Below are 14,377 nucleotides of genomic sequence, written 5' to 3'. Positions count from 1 at the left end.
ATTCTTAATCTCTCCTGTTGGACTTTTGGACTCTTTTGAGTATGGATGCATGCCTTGCCCATCTTTCTCCCTAGACCAAATCACTGTACTGTAATAGAGATGTCCAATAAATGATTCCTTAAGTGATGGATTTCCTAAAGGTCAGACATGTTCCGTCAAGAAGCACAATACAAGCTATACTCAGAAGTCTTAAAATAATAGCTATGTACACTGAAACTATGGCTGTGTGAGCAAGCTTACAATATAACTTTCCATTCTCATCTCATATCTAGCCACTTAATGCTGTTGTCACTTCATCCCAAAATTATCTCCTTCCCCGACTTCTGAGTGCCTCTATTTCTCTGTCTTCTTTTTGTGTATTCAATTGCTCTTTCTCAGATCTCCATAGGTTCATAATTCCCAAAGTTCTATTCGTGGTAAAATAGTTGACTTTCTAAAATTTTTGAGCTACTTCGTTTAAATGTTTTTCTCAACTTCAGCAGCTGCGCTTTTTCTAGCCAGATGCAGTGCTGGGTGAGGATGTCTGGAGCATGTAGAGGCTTCAGCAACATCCCTGGCCTCTATGCACTGGACGCCAATAGCATTCTATCGTTATGTCAATCAAAAATATCCCGTCATTCCCACATTTCTACTGAGTGGCAAAATTATCACTGATTGAGATCCACTAGATCTAAACTAACTTTAATTATTTCCCACATATGCATACACATGCATACATGCACATACACATACACACAAACATATATATGCACATATACATACTGTGTTGCATGAGTATCCCCTAAGCCAAGCAACTACTATATTGAGGAGTTCAGCTGTACAGCTGTGTAGCATGAACCTTAAAGGGTCTTATTAATAAAATCAAACCTGAGCCAAGTATTGGGGTGAACACTGGAAGATCAGAGAGACAGAACAAGCCACAGCTAACCTCACCTGGCTAACTCCTCAGCTGATTTTGTTTCCTCAGACTGGAAGCCTCTGTGTCCTCATATCCGAATGGCTCTCAGCTGAACTGTGCTGCTCAAAACCTAAAAGCTTAACCAGCCAAATGCTTCTAGTTCCTGGTTTTCACGCCTTATATACCTTTCTGCTTTCTACCACCACTCCCTGGGATTAAAGGCTCATTTTCTGAGATTAAAGGTGTGTGTCACCATACTTGGCTGTTTTCAATGTGGCCTTGAACTCACAGAGATCCAGGGGGATTTCTGCCTCTGGAGTGCTAGGATTAAAGGTGTGAGTGCCACCATTTTTTAGCCTTTGTATCTAGTGGCTGTTTGTTCTCTGACCCCAGATAAATTTATTATGGTGCACAATATTTTGGGGAACACATTACCACCACACAGCTGTGCCAAAGGATTGTGCTAGCTGGACTTAGCTGACTGTTTACAGCCCCTCAAGGAGAGGGGCACAAGATGCTCCCTACCATCTGCTGTCTGCAACTCTGCCTTGGGGAGCAGAGAAAGTATATAATCCTGGAAGATGGGGGGGAGAAAGTATATAATCCTGGAAGATGGGGGCAGAGAAAGTATAAAATCCTGGAAGATGGGGGCGGAGAAAGAATATAATCCTGGAAGATGGGGGGGACAGAGAAAGTATATAATCCTAGGAAGATGGGGGTGTGCTCATCTTCATGGCTACAGGGCAGCCCTCACCCCTACTGGGTAAAAGCATTCTAGGTGTGGCCTTCCCGGTGAGGAACGCCCACACTACTGGTAAGTAAGCCCTCACTTAGGCTCTGTAAGTAGACTCAATAAACTCATTGGTTCCCCAGAAAGAACTTTGGTGAAAGTCCTCTCTCTTGAGCTCTCCTGAAATCTAAATAGTCAACCACCTACTAACCCTCCAGATGTCAAAATCAACATAATTAAGCCTTAATTCACCACATTCTACTTAAATGCATTCCTTTTCTATCAGCTCTATTTTGATGAATGACACAGCTATCTGAAGCCCTAAGTACCTTTATTACTCATCTACAGTAAAGTACCAAGCACGTATTCTCACCCCACCTCCCCTCCGCTGTTTCATAGTCTCCATCCCACTACCTCTCCTTTTCTCCCTCTCTCAGGCTCTTTCTATAGAGTCCAGGCTACCCTAGAACTCATGACCTCCGGCCCCAGCCCCAGCAGGCCGAGATTACAGGCAGACTCTATCACACCCAACTCTCGTGCGGTCTCTTTAACAGCACCCATTTAAGTCTGCCCTCCACTTCTACTACCTCGTGTTTAATCGGGATAATCACAGCTCACTTAGATCATGGAACTAGCTTACCAACAGGCCCCTGTTTTACCTCGGGTCCTCCTAACCTTCACCCACACAGCTGCCAAAGTGACCCTCCTAGGATGTGAAACTGCCATTAACCACTGAAAACACTGCGATGGCTTCTCACACCCTTTGAAGCACACTTCCACTCGTCAACACAGGCATTTACGACGGGACCTTCAGCATCCTTTCTGGCCCTCCTCTTCCTCTTTCAAGTCACCCGCAAAGGCTATCACTTCAGTCATGCTAAATGCCTTACACTCTGGAGCGTTAAACACTTATTCCCCCCACTGCAGCCCTCATCACTGCGCCTCCTCGGCCCTTCCATGAAGCACTCCTAGCCTGCACATCTGCCAAGCTTGGCTCAAGTGCCACCTCCTCCAAGGAGTCTTCTAAAGGCTCCATACTGACTCATAGTCACCGTCCTTGGGTCTCCAAATGTCATCCTAATGTTTCTACCACACAAACCTCAGAGTAGGGATCAAACATAGATTTTCAGCTTTAGACTTTAATATCACCAAATTTACATTTTATAAATACTTTATTTTATATATACATACATACTTTTTTCTTTTCTTTTTCTTTTTTTTTTTTTTTTTTTTTTTTTTTTTTTTTTTTTAGTTTCTCAAGACAGTTTTTCTGTGTACACACCGTGGCTGGAACTCACTTTGTAGACCAGGCTGACCTTAAACTCATGGAGATCCGCCTGCCTCTGCCTCCCAAGAGTTGGACTATAGGTGTGCGCCACCACCCAGTCCAAATTTACATTTGAAAACCAAGTTACCAAACTGAAAGGATAAAACCAGTAAAAACATATACCAGCCATTTTATTTTATATAACTTCTTAAAAATCATACAAATATTCCCTTGAGGCATAGAATTACTTAAAATAAAACATTGAAATGCACTGATTTAATAGATTGGGGAGATCATTCAAATCCTTTTATAGTCTTGGATTCAGGGCATTGATATTTGGAAAGAAGGCTCTATCTTCTCAGGCCCAGGCACTGTGTTGTTCAGAGATGGGGTCTCACTATGGATGGGAGCTGAGAGGTACACGATGTACAAGCTTGAAGAAGCAGCTACTGTGACGACTACTCTGTGCAGCTGGTTCAAGCCTCTGAAGAACTGGTTGCCACCACAATGCTAAAACAAGAGACAAGTGAATGCCTTTCATTTCACTCTGGAGGCAGAAGCACACTGACTCTGTGAGTGTGAACCCAGCCTGGTTTACATAGCAACTTCTAGATCAGCCTAAAACTCCATAGTAAGAATTTATCTCAAAACAATAATAAATACACCTATGGCGTTGTTGGGCATGATAGCATCCTGTTTCAAATACATATATATAAAGTAAAGGGAAAAACGAAAAGATAGACCTATGACATTAATAAAGTACACTATGGTGATATTTTATTTGTGCTGAAATGTGATTTTATTTGTATGTTAATAAATAAAGTTGCCTGGGGGTCAGGACTAATAGCAAGCCACAGTAGAAGCCGAGTGGTGGCGGCGCATGCCTTTAATCCGATCACATGGCAGGCAGAGTCTGTGTGTTTAAGGACATAGCCAGCTTGGAAACATACTCCTTTAATCTCAATACCAACCACAGAAGACCTGGAGGTCTGTATAGACAGGCAGTGATGATGAGGTCATGTGGTTGGGTTTACAACCAATAAGAAGGCAGACCAGAAAGTCAATAAAAAGACAAACACACAGGAAGTAGCTCTCTTTCTTGGGGGAAAGACAGCAGCGGCAGCGGGTGGTAAGAAGGTGGTTTTAGTCTCAGCTCTTAGCTACTGCTCTGACCTCTTGAGCTTTTAACTCTGCATTTGGTTCTGTGTTTCTTATTTAATAAGACCGCTACATCTACAGCACAACTTTGGGTATGTCTTTAAGGGCTTAACAGAGGAAAGACCCATCCTGAATACATTGACACTAGCCTAGCCTCTAGGCTCCTGGTCTGAGTACAAAGGGAAAAAGGAAGAGGCTTTTTCTTCCGTCTTGTCTTCCCGACCATGATGGATGGCATTCCTCTGAACTGTGAGCCTGCTAAGCTGCTTTTGCTCAGACATTTAGTTGCAAAGATAAGAAAAGTAATTCATACAGTGGCCATGCACGACCGTCACATGGCAACGGGGACGAAGTGAGAACGATTATAGGGTCTGCTCATTTACACTTCCTTTTCGCTCTCCACGATGTCCAAGGTCCTAGAGCTGGGATTCTGAACACTGCTACTGTCATCATGGCTCAAATTCAGCCCCAAAGAACTCCATCCTTTACAATGAGCAGAGAACAATGCCACACAGCTCAGAGCTAGGATACCAGACAAGACTGACATACCTAGCAGATGAAAATATTTTATTATAAATTAGAAAACATTCCATTCCACAGAGCATACTGCTCAAAGGGAAGGTACTAACTATACAGCGTTAATTTTGTTTTGTTTGTTTTGTTTCTTAAAAACAATGAGGCAGAAAGATAGTCCAAGATAGCCAGTCAAATATACCACAATGAGTAACTGCTAAGATAATGTATTTAAGCTACCTTTATTATTATGAGAGAGAAAAAAGTCCTGCAATTTATCTAAAGTACACAAAGCAGAGAATTACTTCTTCAGCTAGCATACCAAAAATATAGCAAGAGTAACTATGAGAGACATAAGTCAACTATGACTGACCACACACACATTATATATGAAGCATGAGAGGAAACAAGCCTAACAACAACAAAAAGCCAACATCTGGAAACCACGGAGGAAGAAAATTCCAACAGAGAGCTGTGAGGAAGATCGACTGGGGGAGGAAGGCGGTGGCGGCACAGGCTTCCTATGAAGAGAGAATAACGCCCCATGGTCCTGACAGGCCAGAGGCCATGTGACGAGGAAGCAGAGGGGCACCCAGGCGGCAAGGCGAGGCTGAGGGCAAGGCGAGGCTGAGGGCAAGGCGAGGCTGAGGGCTGAGGCTTGGGAACTAAGCAGTGGCAATCAGCGTTGTTGCTGGTAAGGACAAGCACTGCAAACACTAACGTCATAACGATGTTAAGGGTTTGAATTCTGCCCCTTTTCATGAGAATGAAAGGGCCGATATAACTGTAGGCTATGATGGACAACAACTAGTGGGCCAGTGAGGTTTCCACAGCGAAAATGGGAGAAGGGTAATAGCTAAACGAAGTCTCTCAGAGAAACGGCATGTTCTTTTTCCTCTGGCATGCCACATACCAAATATCCTTTAAAGAACAAATTGTTGAGTCACTACCATGGACACTATGGAAGAAACCTTGTACTGTTATGCAAAGTACAGCATTGCTATGCATGGTAGTATTACCAGAGCAAATCTATCCTCTCCAAAATTCATGTTTTCTTTTGCCTCCCACCGTGTGTGTGTGTGTGTGTGTGTGTGTGTGTGTGTGTGTGTGTGTGTGTGAGAGAGAGAGAGAGAGAGAGAGAGAGAGAGAGAGAGAGAGAGAGAGAGAGAGAGTGTTATACATCATTTCTCTTTTTTTTTCTTTTTTTGGAAGGATTAGCCTTGCAAAGCCCAGACCATCAAAACTCTCCATGATTTATGCCATCATGCCTTTTCCTATGGGTCTCCTGATTCATGTATCTTACATCTTCAGAACTCAATTTACACCCTACTTAACCAGATTACTTTCCTTCAATGAAAACATACATTTTTAAGGTGTCTAGTGAACTATTAAGGTAACTATGGATTAACCGTAATGGGCATAATATTCAAAAGCAGAGGCATCATAAGTCACATAAACAAAGCATTATTCATAAATTCACATGCTTATCTTTGCTCTGCTAAGAATATTAAGTTCTTCTCACTTTTCTCACCAGAAAAGATAGTAAAAACTAGAACTTTAAGATTTCAAGAAACATTTTAAAAGATCAAAGGTTCTGAGAAGAAGATCTTTTGATTTGGTTTAAGCTGAGACCAGACTGTAACAGAGAAATGTAAAATACACATGATCTTAACAGACAGACCACATGACAAACACAGTCTACTTACAGTAATTATGCATCCTGAAGCCAGCCCTCGGACGCAATGAGCAAAGTATGATGTGACAGGACTCGGTTTCCTCTGGGGGCTGGTGCTAATCCCCAACACAAAGCTCTGTGGCCTATGTCACATGTGGACAGATGTATCTAAGCAGCACCGTTTGCTGTCAACCTACGAAAGCAACAGCGGAACAGACAGTAGCCTAAAAGCTGGCAGCTTAACAAGTGCTCCTCACTGACCACACCAGCTGCAGGACCCAACTCAGACAGTGTGCAGCAGAGCTGGCCAGTCCTAGCTCCAGGACGTCAAAGGAAAACGGAGTTTACACGCTACACAGGTAGTTAGGTCAAGTGTATCCAATAAACTAGAACACACACGTACACACCAAGCAGAAACGTGGATGAACTTTGGCCCTGATAAACTACAAGGAGGAAATTCTTCACAGACCCCGTCTCTGAGATATTTCAGGGACAGAGTGTCCAAAGCATCAACAAACATCTTTTAAGATTCTTTCCCTGATTATGGTGAGTGTCACCTTGCCATAATATTCCAAGTGTAAAGAAAAGCAGAGCAGGATCCTGACAAGCAGGTAAAACAAAAACAAGGTTTCTCAAATGCAGCCCTGAGTCTCCCTCAAGATAAGCAGAGGAGCTTCGGGTCCGATGAAGCCAGGAACAAGGACAGGCCAGTGCCCAAAGCAAACTGTCAGTCAGAGGCTCTGGTTTCTCCACCCTGGAGTCAGACTAAGACAGACATATTAACAGCTTTAACAACACCCCTAAAATCTCTTTATAACTAGAACTGACCCACATCCTTCACACATTTAAATTACCTGGGGGGGGGGGGGGGACTTGTGTCCCTTCCTCATTTACTAAGTGCTATTAAAGGTTATTTTCTCATGCTGATTTTCCGAATTCCCTGAAGCCCCATATGCATCCGCCCCTAGACAGAGTAGAAGAAAACCACACTCTAATTTAAAATTACTATCTCACGACAATAGAAGACTAGTGTGGATCGTCCTCATTTTTTTTTTTCCTATTTAGTCATTAACACACACACTGCATGTAGATCCTCAATAAAATCATCTGACATTTCCATTTTAGTAACCTCTTTCTGCAGGTCTTAAAACTTTCCCACTTTATTAGCTCAGTACATTAAAGACACTCCTCAATAAAAACTAAACCCAATAAATCTACAGGTATTTCGGTAGTAAACTAGTGTTACAAAACACAAAAGCAGACCTGTCAACCAACGAATGGCATTTTAGGAAGCTTGGAGAAAAGCTCAACCTTGCCACACGGGAGGCTGGGGTGCTGGCTCGGGGGGCAGGTGCTTCCTTCCTGTAGGGCCTGAGTTCAGTGCCTGGCAGCCACATGAAACCAGGTGTGCCAGCCGTTATCTGTAACCACAGCAACTACTACCACTTGGGATTTATTTGCCACTTCAACTGAAAACCTCCTCGTCAATTATGCCTCAGATTATACTTTGGCTAGACTATAATATGAAATTTGAGTACTGTTACTTCAAAAATTAAAATGAAAAGCAATTGGCATTTGTCCTTTTTAAAAACAAGGCTATATTCAGACATAACACAAGTTTCAGCCACTACCCACTGGCTGTCAAAACAGTGTCAACCTGCTGACGTTCATGTACGTATGCTTTCTACAAACTGGCTAGGCATCACACTACAGATTTGGCATAACAGAAAACTCACCACTGAAAAACTAACAGACATTCTCAAGTTAAGAAAGCAAACACTGGCCAGCAGAGCAGGCAGGCTGCCCGCAGACCTGCTCCACTCCCTGTTCCCCTGACCTAATGCCCAGGGTTGCCCCTGGCACTGCAACAGAACACCAGCTAAAGCTTGCCCTGCTCCCTGTCCACACCCGCTGTGGATCCCACAGACCATGTCCCCCTGGCCTTCCCTCCCCGCCTAATGGCTGTGTCCCAACACCCAACTCAGGCAGACGCCCCCTGCCTAACCACAGGCTACACCTGCCACATGACCACGTAGGCTGCCCGCGGACCTTCTCCACTCTCTCTGCTCCCCCAGACCCAATTCACAGGGTCACCCCTAGCACTGCAACACACTATCTCCCCCAGCCTCCCCTTCCCCCAGCCCCTAACACCAGCAAGCATTCCCTGTGAACACACCAGCCTAGCAGGTCAGTAAAATAGACAACACACAGCCAACACACTCTCTGAAAACCCAGAGAGGAAACAGAAACCAAGGAACAAAACTCCCACCCAACCAAGATAAACCCAGAAATCAGTACCTAGATGTATAATCACCCCATAGACATCAGCATAAGAACACAGTACCAGCCAGGGAAACATGCCTTCACCAGAGCCCAGCCATCTTACCACAACAGGCACTGAGTATTCTGACAGAGCTGAAGCCTAAGAAAAAGACCTTAAAACCAACAATATGAAGATGATAGAGGTCCTTAAAGAGGAAATGAAAAATCCCTAAAAGAAAGTGACAAACAGTCTTGAAAGTGTTTGTAGCAAGCTTTCTTGTTGGACTATCTTTGGGTCTCCAGACCCTTAAAAATGACATGGAGACTCTTATTAATTATGAAAACTTGGCCTTTAGCTTAGGCTTGTCCCCAACTAGCTCTTATAACTCAAATTAACCTGCTTCTCTTAACCTATGTTGCCATGTGGCCTTTACTTTTCCTCAGTATGGTATGCCCCACTTGCTCCAAGTGTACTGGTGAAATCCCCAGGCCTAGACTCTTCTCCCAGTTCCTCTCTCTGCCCAGAAGTCCTGCCTATCCTTTCATGCCTAGCTATTGGCTGTTCAGCTTTTTATTAAACCAATCAGAAGGCACCTTAGGCACAGACACATCTTTACAGTGTACTAAAAGATTATACCACAAAAAGCATTGACAGAGGAGACAACTTCCTGAACAGAACACCAACAGAACAGGCACTAAAATCAACAATTAATAAATGGAACTTTATCAACTGATGGTGTCCTTACACTCTTCAGTTTCATTAGGCAAAGGACAACATCAGACATAGAGGCAACATGGGAAAAGATTTTTACCAACTCCACATCTGAGAGGGGTCTAATATCCAAAATATATGAAGAATTCAAGAAATTTGGTATTAAAAAACAAATAATCCAATTAAAAATGGGGTACAAATCTAAATCTCAATAGAGGAATCTCAAATGGCTGAAAAACACTTAAATGTTAAACATGCTTAGCCATCATGGAAATGCAAATCAAAACTACTTTGAGATTCTATTTTACACCTGTCCGAGTAACCAAGATCAACAACACAAGTGACAGCTCATGCTGGTGAGGATGTGAAGCAAGGGGAACACTCCTCCTTTACTGGTGAGAGTGCAAACTTGTACAGTCATTATAGAAATCAATATAGCAGCTCCTCAGAAAATTGGTAAGCAATCTACTGTAAGACCCAGCTATGCTACTCTTGGGTAGGGACGTGCCATCCTACCACAAGGACATTTTCCCAACTATGTTCATTGTGATTTTATTCATAATAACCAGAAATTGTGCTATAGGCAAGATATGCTGGGGCAATGGTGACTGGATGTGGCCAACCAATGTTTGGTTTAACTTCAGACCAAGCCATGAGAGGAAGCCCACACACTGCACTGCCTGGATGGCCAGGAACCAGAAATTGGATAGCCCAGAGGCCTAGGATAGAACCAAACATAACTGGGGGGGAAAAAAATCAATAAAATTATTCCTAATGATATTCTGCCATACTCATAGATCAGTGTCTTGTCCACTCGTCATCAGGGAGGCTTCCTTCAGCAGCAAATGGGAGCAGATGCAGAGACCTACAGCCAGACAGTATATAGACAGAGTCTAAACTGGAGGTCTCCATTGGATCCCTCCCCTCAGAGATCTGGGAACCCCACAAGAGGAGGAGAAAGACTGTAGGAGTCAGAGGGGATGGAGGACACCAGAACATGGCCCACTGAATCCACTAAACAAGACTCATATGGGTTCACAGAGACTGAAATGGCAAGTACAGGACCCATATGGGTCTGCACCAGGTCCTCTGCATACATGTCATGGCTGTCAGCTTGGTGTTTTTGTAGAACCCTGTAGCTGGAGGGCTTCTCTCCAGGTTCCACCAAGCCCCGCAGTCCCACAATCCACGTATAAAATAATCACTCAGATGCTTATATTACTTATAAACTGTATGGCCATGGCAGGCTTCTTGCTAACTGTTCTTATATCTTAAATTAACCCATTTCTTTTTCTTTTTCTTTTTTTTTTTTTTTTTTTTTTGGTTTTTCGAGACAAGGTTTCTCTGTGTAGCTTTGCGCCTTTCCTGGAACTCACTTGGTAGCCCAGGCCGGCCTCAAACTCACAGATATCTGCCTGCCTCTGCCTCCCAAGTGCTGGGATTAAAGGCGTGCGCCACCACCGCCCAGCTTAAATTAACCCATTTCTATAAATCTATACCTTGCCACGTGGCTGGTGGCTTACCGGCGTCTTTACATGTTGCTTATCCTGGTGGTGGCTGCAGTGTCTCCCTGCCTCAGCCTTCTGCTTCCCAGAATTCTCCTCTCTCCTTGTCCCACCTACTTCCTGCCTGGTCACTGGCCAATCAGTGTTTTATTTATTGACCAATCAGAGCAATTTGACATACCATCCCACAGCACTTCCCCCAACAGTAGGAGCGGGTGTGTCTCTGACTCTTTTCCCTGCTCTTGGGACTCTTTTCCTCCTGTTGAGTTGCCTTGTCCAGCCTCTACATGAGGCTTTTGGCCTTGTCTTATTATATTGTGTTTTGTCCTGTTTGGCTGTGTTGTCTTTTGGAGGTCTGCTCTTTTCTGAAAAAGGGGAGTAGATGTGGGGAAGAGGGGGGCCGAATTGGAAGGAGTGGAGGGAGGGAAAACTGTGATCATAATGTATTGTATGAGAGAAGAATCTATTTTCATTAAAAATAAATTAAAAAACTAAAAAGAAACCAAAAACTATTATAAACTTGGGTTTTTACATCAATTACTAAATTCACTTTTCTTAATCAAATGCGAAATTTCTCTTGGTAGTCAAGTCTATAATGTCCTAATTCCACAGGTTGTGGAATTCTCTCAACAAGGAAAAGACTATGAGGAGAATAGGAAAAATCATAATCCATACACTCTACCACTGGGTTTTTAATGAGCAAATCAATGAAAACTACATTATCATGCATCAATGTAAATAATGAAGAAAAGAGGCAATACTGAAGCCACTGGCCTCCGGGGTTCCCAGCTCAATCCAGGAAGAGGAAGTTCCAGGTCACTGGAACCTATCTCCAGCCTAAACATGTCTCTCATAGTTTTTCAATATTGTTAGATAATTTTATGCTGTGCTGTATTCTCTGTAACAGTAGGATAGGGCAAATTAACATGACAACGTGCAGAAATGTCAAAAGGTCTACTAGTATGATGGTACCAAGTTTTGTAAGACTCAAAAAATAACTTACTGCTGGGGCTTTAAGAATTTACACTGTCAAGGAAGACCTAAGTCATCCGTTTATTTCCTAGGGAACCAAGACCACCGTGCAGCACAGAACGAGTTTGAAGCTGTTGTTTTGTTCTGCTTTTCAAGCTTTCCAAGGTTTCTAGTCCACTGAAGTTCATTTCAAGTGCTGCTTGAGAAAAGGAGGGTTGCGCTCTGCACCACACCTGTGTGATGTGGGTCAGTTTTCACGCTGGTCCTTACAGACACAGATGTTCAGAGTGCCTGAAGTCATCAGCACTCTTCCTTGGTGACACTGACATCAGGGTTCGTGTCACATGTTTGCAAACTGTGCTGCACCAAAGGAGAAGCCTTTTCAAGTGTTTTCATGAGATAAGAAAACAACTATAGAAGGGGCCTTTGCAAAAGATCCCTAAGGTTGTATAAGACCCCTAAGGTCATATAAGACCCCTAAGGTCATATAAGACCCCTAAGGTCTGTTGTCTCATAAAGAATAATCTAAACTTCTACATAATTGATGCCTGCAAATAAATCACATACATAACCACCTTATAGAACAAATAATGCCTAATCAATTTGAATTACAATAAAAATAATACAATAACCTTAATAACCTAATAAATATATAAATACACATATTTTGTTCTAGAAAGCAGAAGGTCTATAAAAAAGAAATTATTCAATTTTATATATTGTAACAATTAGAAATCAATTTTATTTAGAACAATTTCACATAAAACCATTTTTAATAACCAGTTTTTACCATTTTTATGACTGTATTTCCTATACTTAAGACTCTATATTTGGCCGGGCGGCAGTGGCACACACCTTTAATCCCAGCACTCGGGAGGCAGAGGCAGGCAGATCTCTGTGAGTTTGAGGCCAGCCTAGTATACAGAGCAAGATCCAGGACAGCAGGTACCAAAACTACAAAGAAAAACCCTGTCTCGAAAAACCAAAAAAAAAAACAGAAAGACTCTATATTTATATTTGGTAGCATTACAAAATATGTAGTAACAAGAACAGTGAAAATACTTAAGATTTATTCAAAAAGCTACTTCTTCCTATACCAATGGCACTAAAACCACACGGTAAGAAACCATTGTTTTGAGCCGGGCGTGACGGTCTTAGTTCGAGGCCAGCCTTACCAAGTGCTCTACACAGAGAAAAAAAAAAATTTGACAAAAATCTGTTTGTAAAATATAACTTTGTTTAAAACAAATATATTTCTACTCAAATATTCTCATACATGTATATATGTACTGTAAATAATGGATACTTGATATTTTTATCATGTACTAGTACTAGGAATTGTTCTAACTGTCCCATTTACATTATTTCACACAGTAACTGTGACTGTTGTGTGCGCAGGGGCCAAGGCACAATAAGATAGGATGGATTCCTCAGAGCCACACAGTTGGTCAAAGACAGAACTGAGATTCAAACCCAGAGAGACTGATGCCTACATGATTTCTGATCTGCTGCACTACATGACATATAAACAAGTCCCTGACAGTCAGTAGGTACTATTTATTTCTTTTGTACTTACTCGGTGATAATTCTGGATTTCCCTTCAGGTTCATCATCTTTGGAATGGAAGGGCCATACACATCTACATCTAACAAGCCAACCGTCTTGGACTGCAAGAAAACCAAATTCACCATAAGATTATTCATAATGTTCACAGGACAAAAAAGTTTACACAGCAATAAGCCTATTAAAAAGAAAACATAAAATATTCCAAAATCATAAACAACAGAAAGTAAAAGCATAAACTACCTAAGACACTTGTTAAATTAGTGTTGTATTTCAATAACCGATTTGTTCAGGTCTCCTGTACAGTCTCAAGAAAACTAAGACCTTTTTGGTCTAAACATGATTTTGGAGAAGAAGTAAAACACAAACAGAATTGGAATGATTAGGAAAGCCTAATGAAACCCCAGACAATGGATCACTGACTTCTGGAAGGCTCTAAAATGAAAAGCAGACCATGGAGACCAGATTCTATTCTAGGAAGTAAGGAATTCGGCTGCACATCTGGCAAGAGAGAGAGAGAGGGCCGTGTCAACAAGGCCACTGCAGACATAACACAGGCCCCTCACACACAAACCACAGCTAAGTCCACAGGCCTGCCTTCTGGAGGACTAGGAAAGAGCCAACTACTGTTTCCTATGATGCCTGCTCCAGCCGAGAAGGGCAGAAGAGCCTATGAGTCTCTGCCAGGTAAGAGTTAATCAGCAACTTCGTCAAGGAATGGAAAACAAAACTTGCTGCTTGTAAATACGTTGTCTTTCCCTCCACCTCCAAATCCGTCTTTGCTGTTTTTTCCCATCCACATAACATGCTAATACTAACTGGACCTCACTGGGTCTACAGCTCTCCTCCCACCCACCCCAAACCCCAGCAAGAGAACACTCACAATCTCTCCATATCAAAAAATTCAAGAAACTGAAACAACCCTAAGTCTTCCATGATACCTGTTTCCAGACATACAGTTACTTTTCAGCCCCCATCAGCTGGTTCTGTAAATATCTAAAACAAGATAAATTCAACATTTACACTCCTAATCTTACACTGACTCAATTCACAGTTCTAAGAAAACTACTTAGTCCCTTTGTGACTTGGTCTCCTGGGTGTGAAGACAGATTGATGTCTGTC

The 14,377-nt window shown here is 42.4% G+C and overlaps 1 protein-coding gene across 3 annotated transcripts in view; it reads right to left on the bottom strand.

Annotated features, from left to right (window-relative positions):
• Nubpl (nucleotide binding protein like) overlaps window positions 1-14,377 on the bottom strand; it is a 202,465-nt gene that overhangs the window by 146,955 nt on the left and 41,133 nt on the right. For all 3 annotated transcript variants that reach the window (XM_028869690.2, XM_028869685.2, XM_028869687.2), the window contains one exon: window positions 13,269-13,359. In XM_028869690.2, the coding sequence (XP_028725523.1) occupies window positions 13,269-13,359 (91 nt within the window). The remainder of the gene's footprint in view (window positions 1-13,268; window positions 13,360-14,377) is intronic.

The sequence above is a fragment of the Peromyscus leucopus genome, chromosome 14, assembly GCF_004664715.2.
Source record: "Peromyscus leucopus breed LL Stock chromosome 14, UCI_PerLeu_2.1, whole genome shotgun sequence".
NCBI lineage: Eukaryota > Metazoa > Chordata > Mammalia > Rodentia > Cricetidae > Peromyscus > Peromyscus leucopus.
The sequence above is the reverse complement of the archived record's forward strand: the minus strand, read 5'-3'. Positions and strand labels throughout refer to the sequence as shown.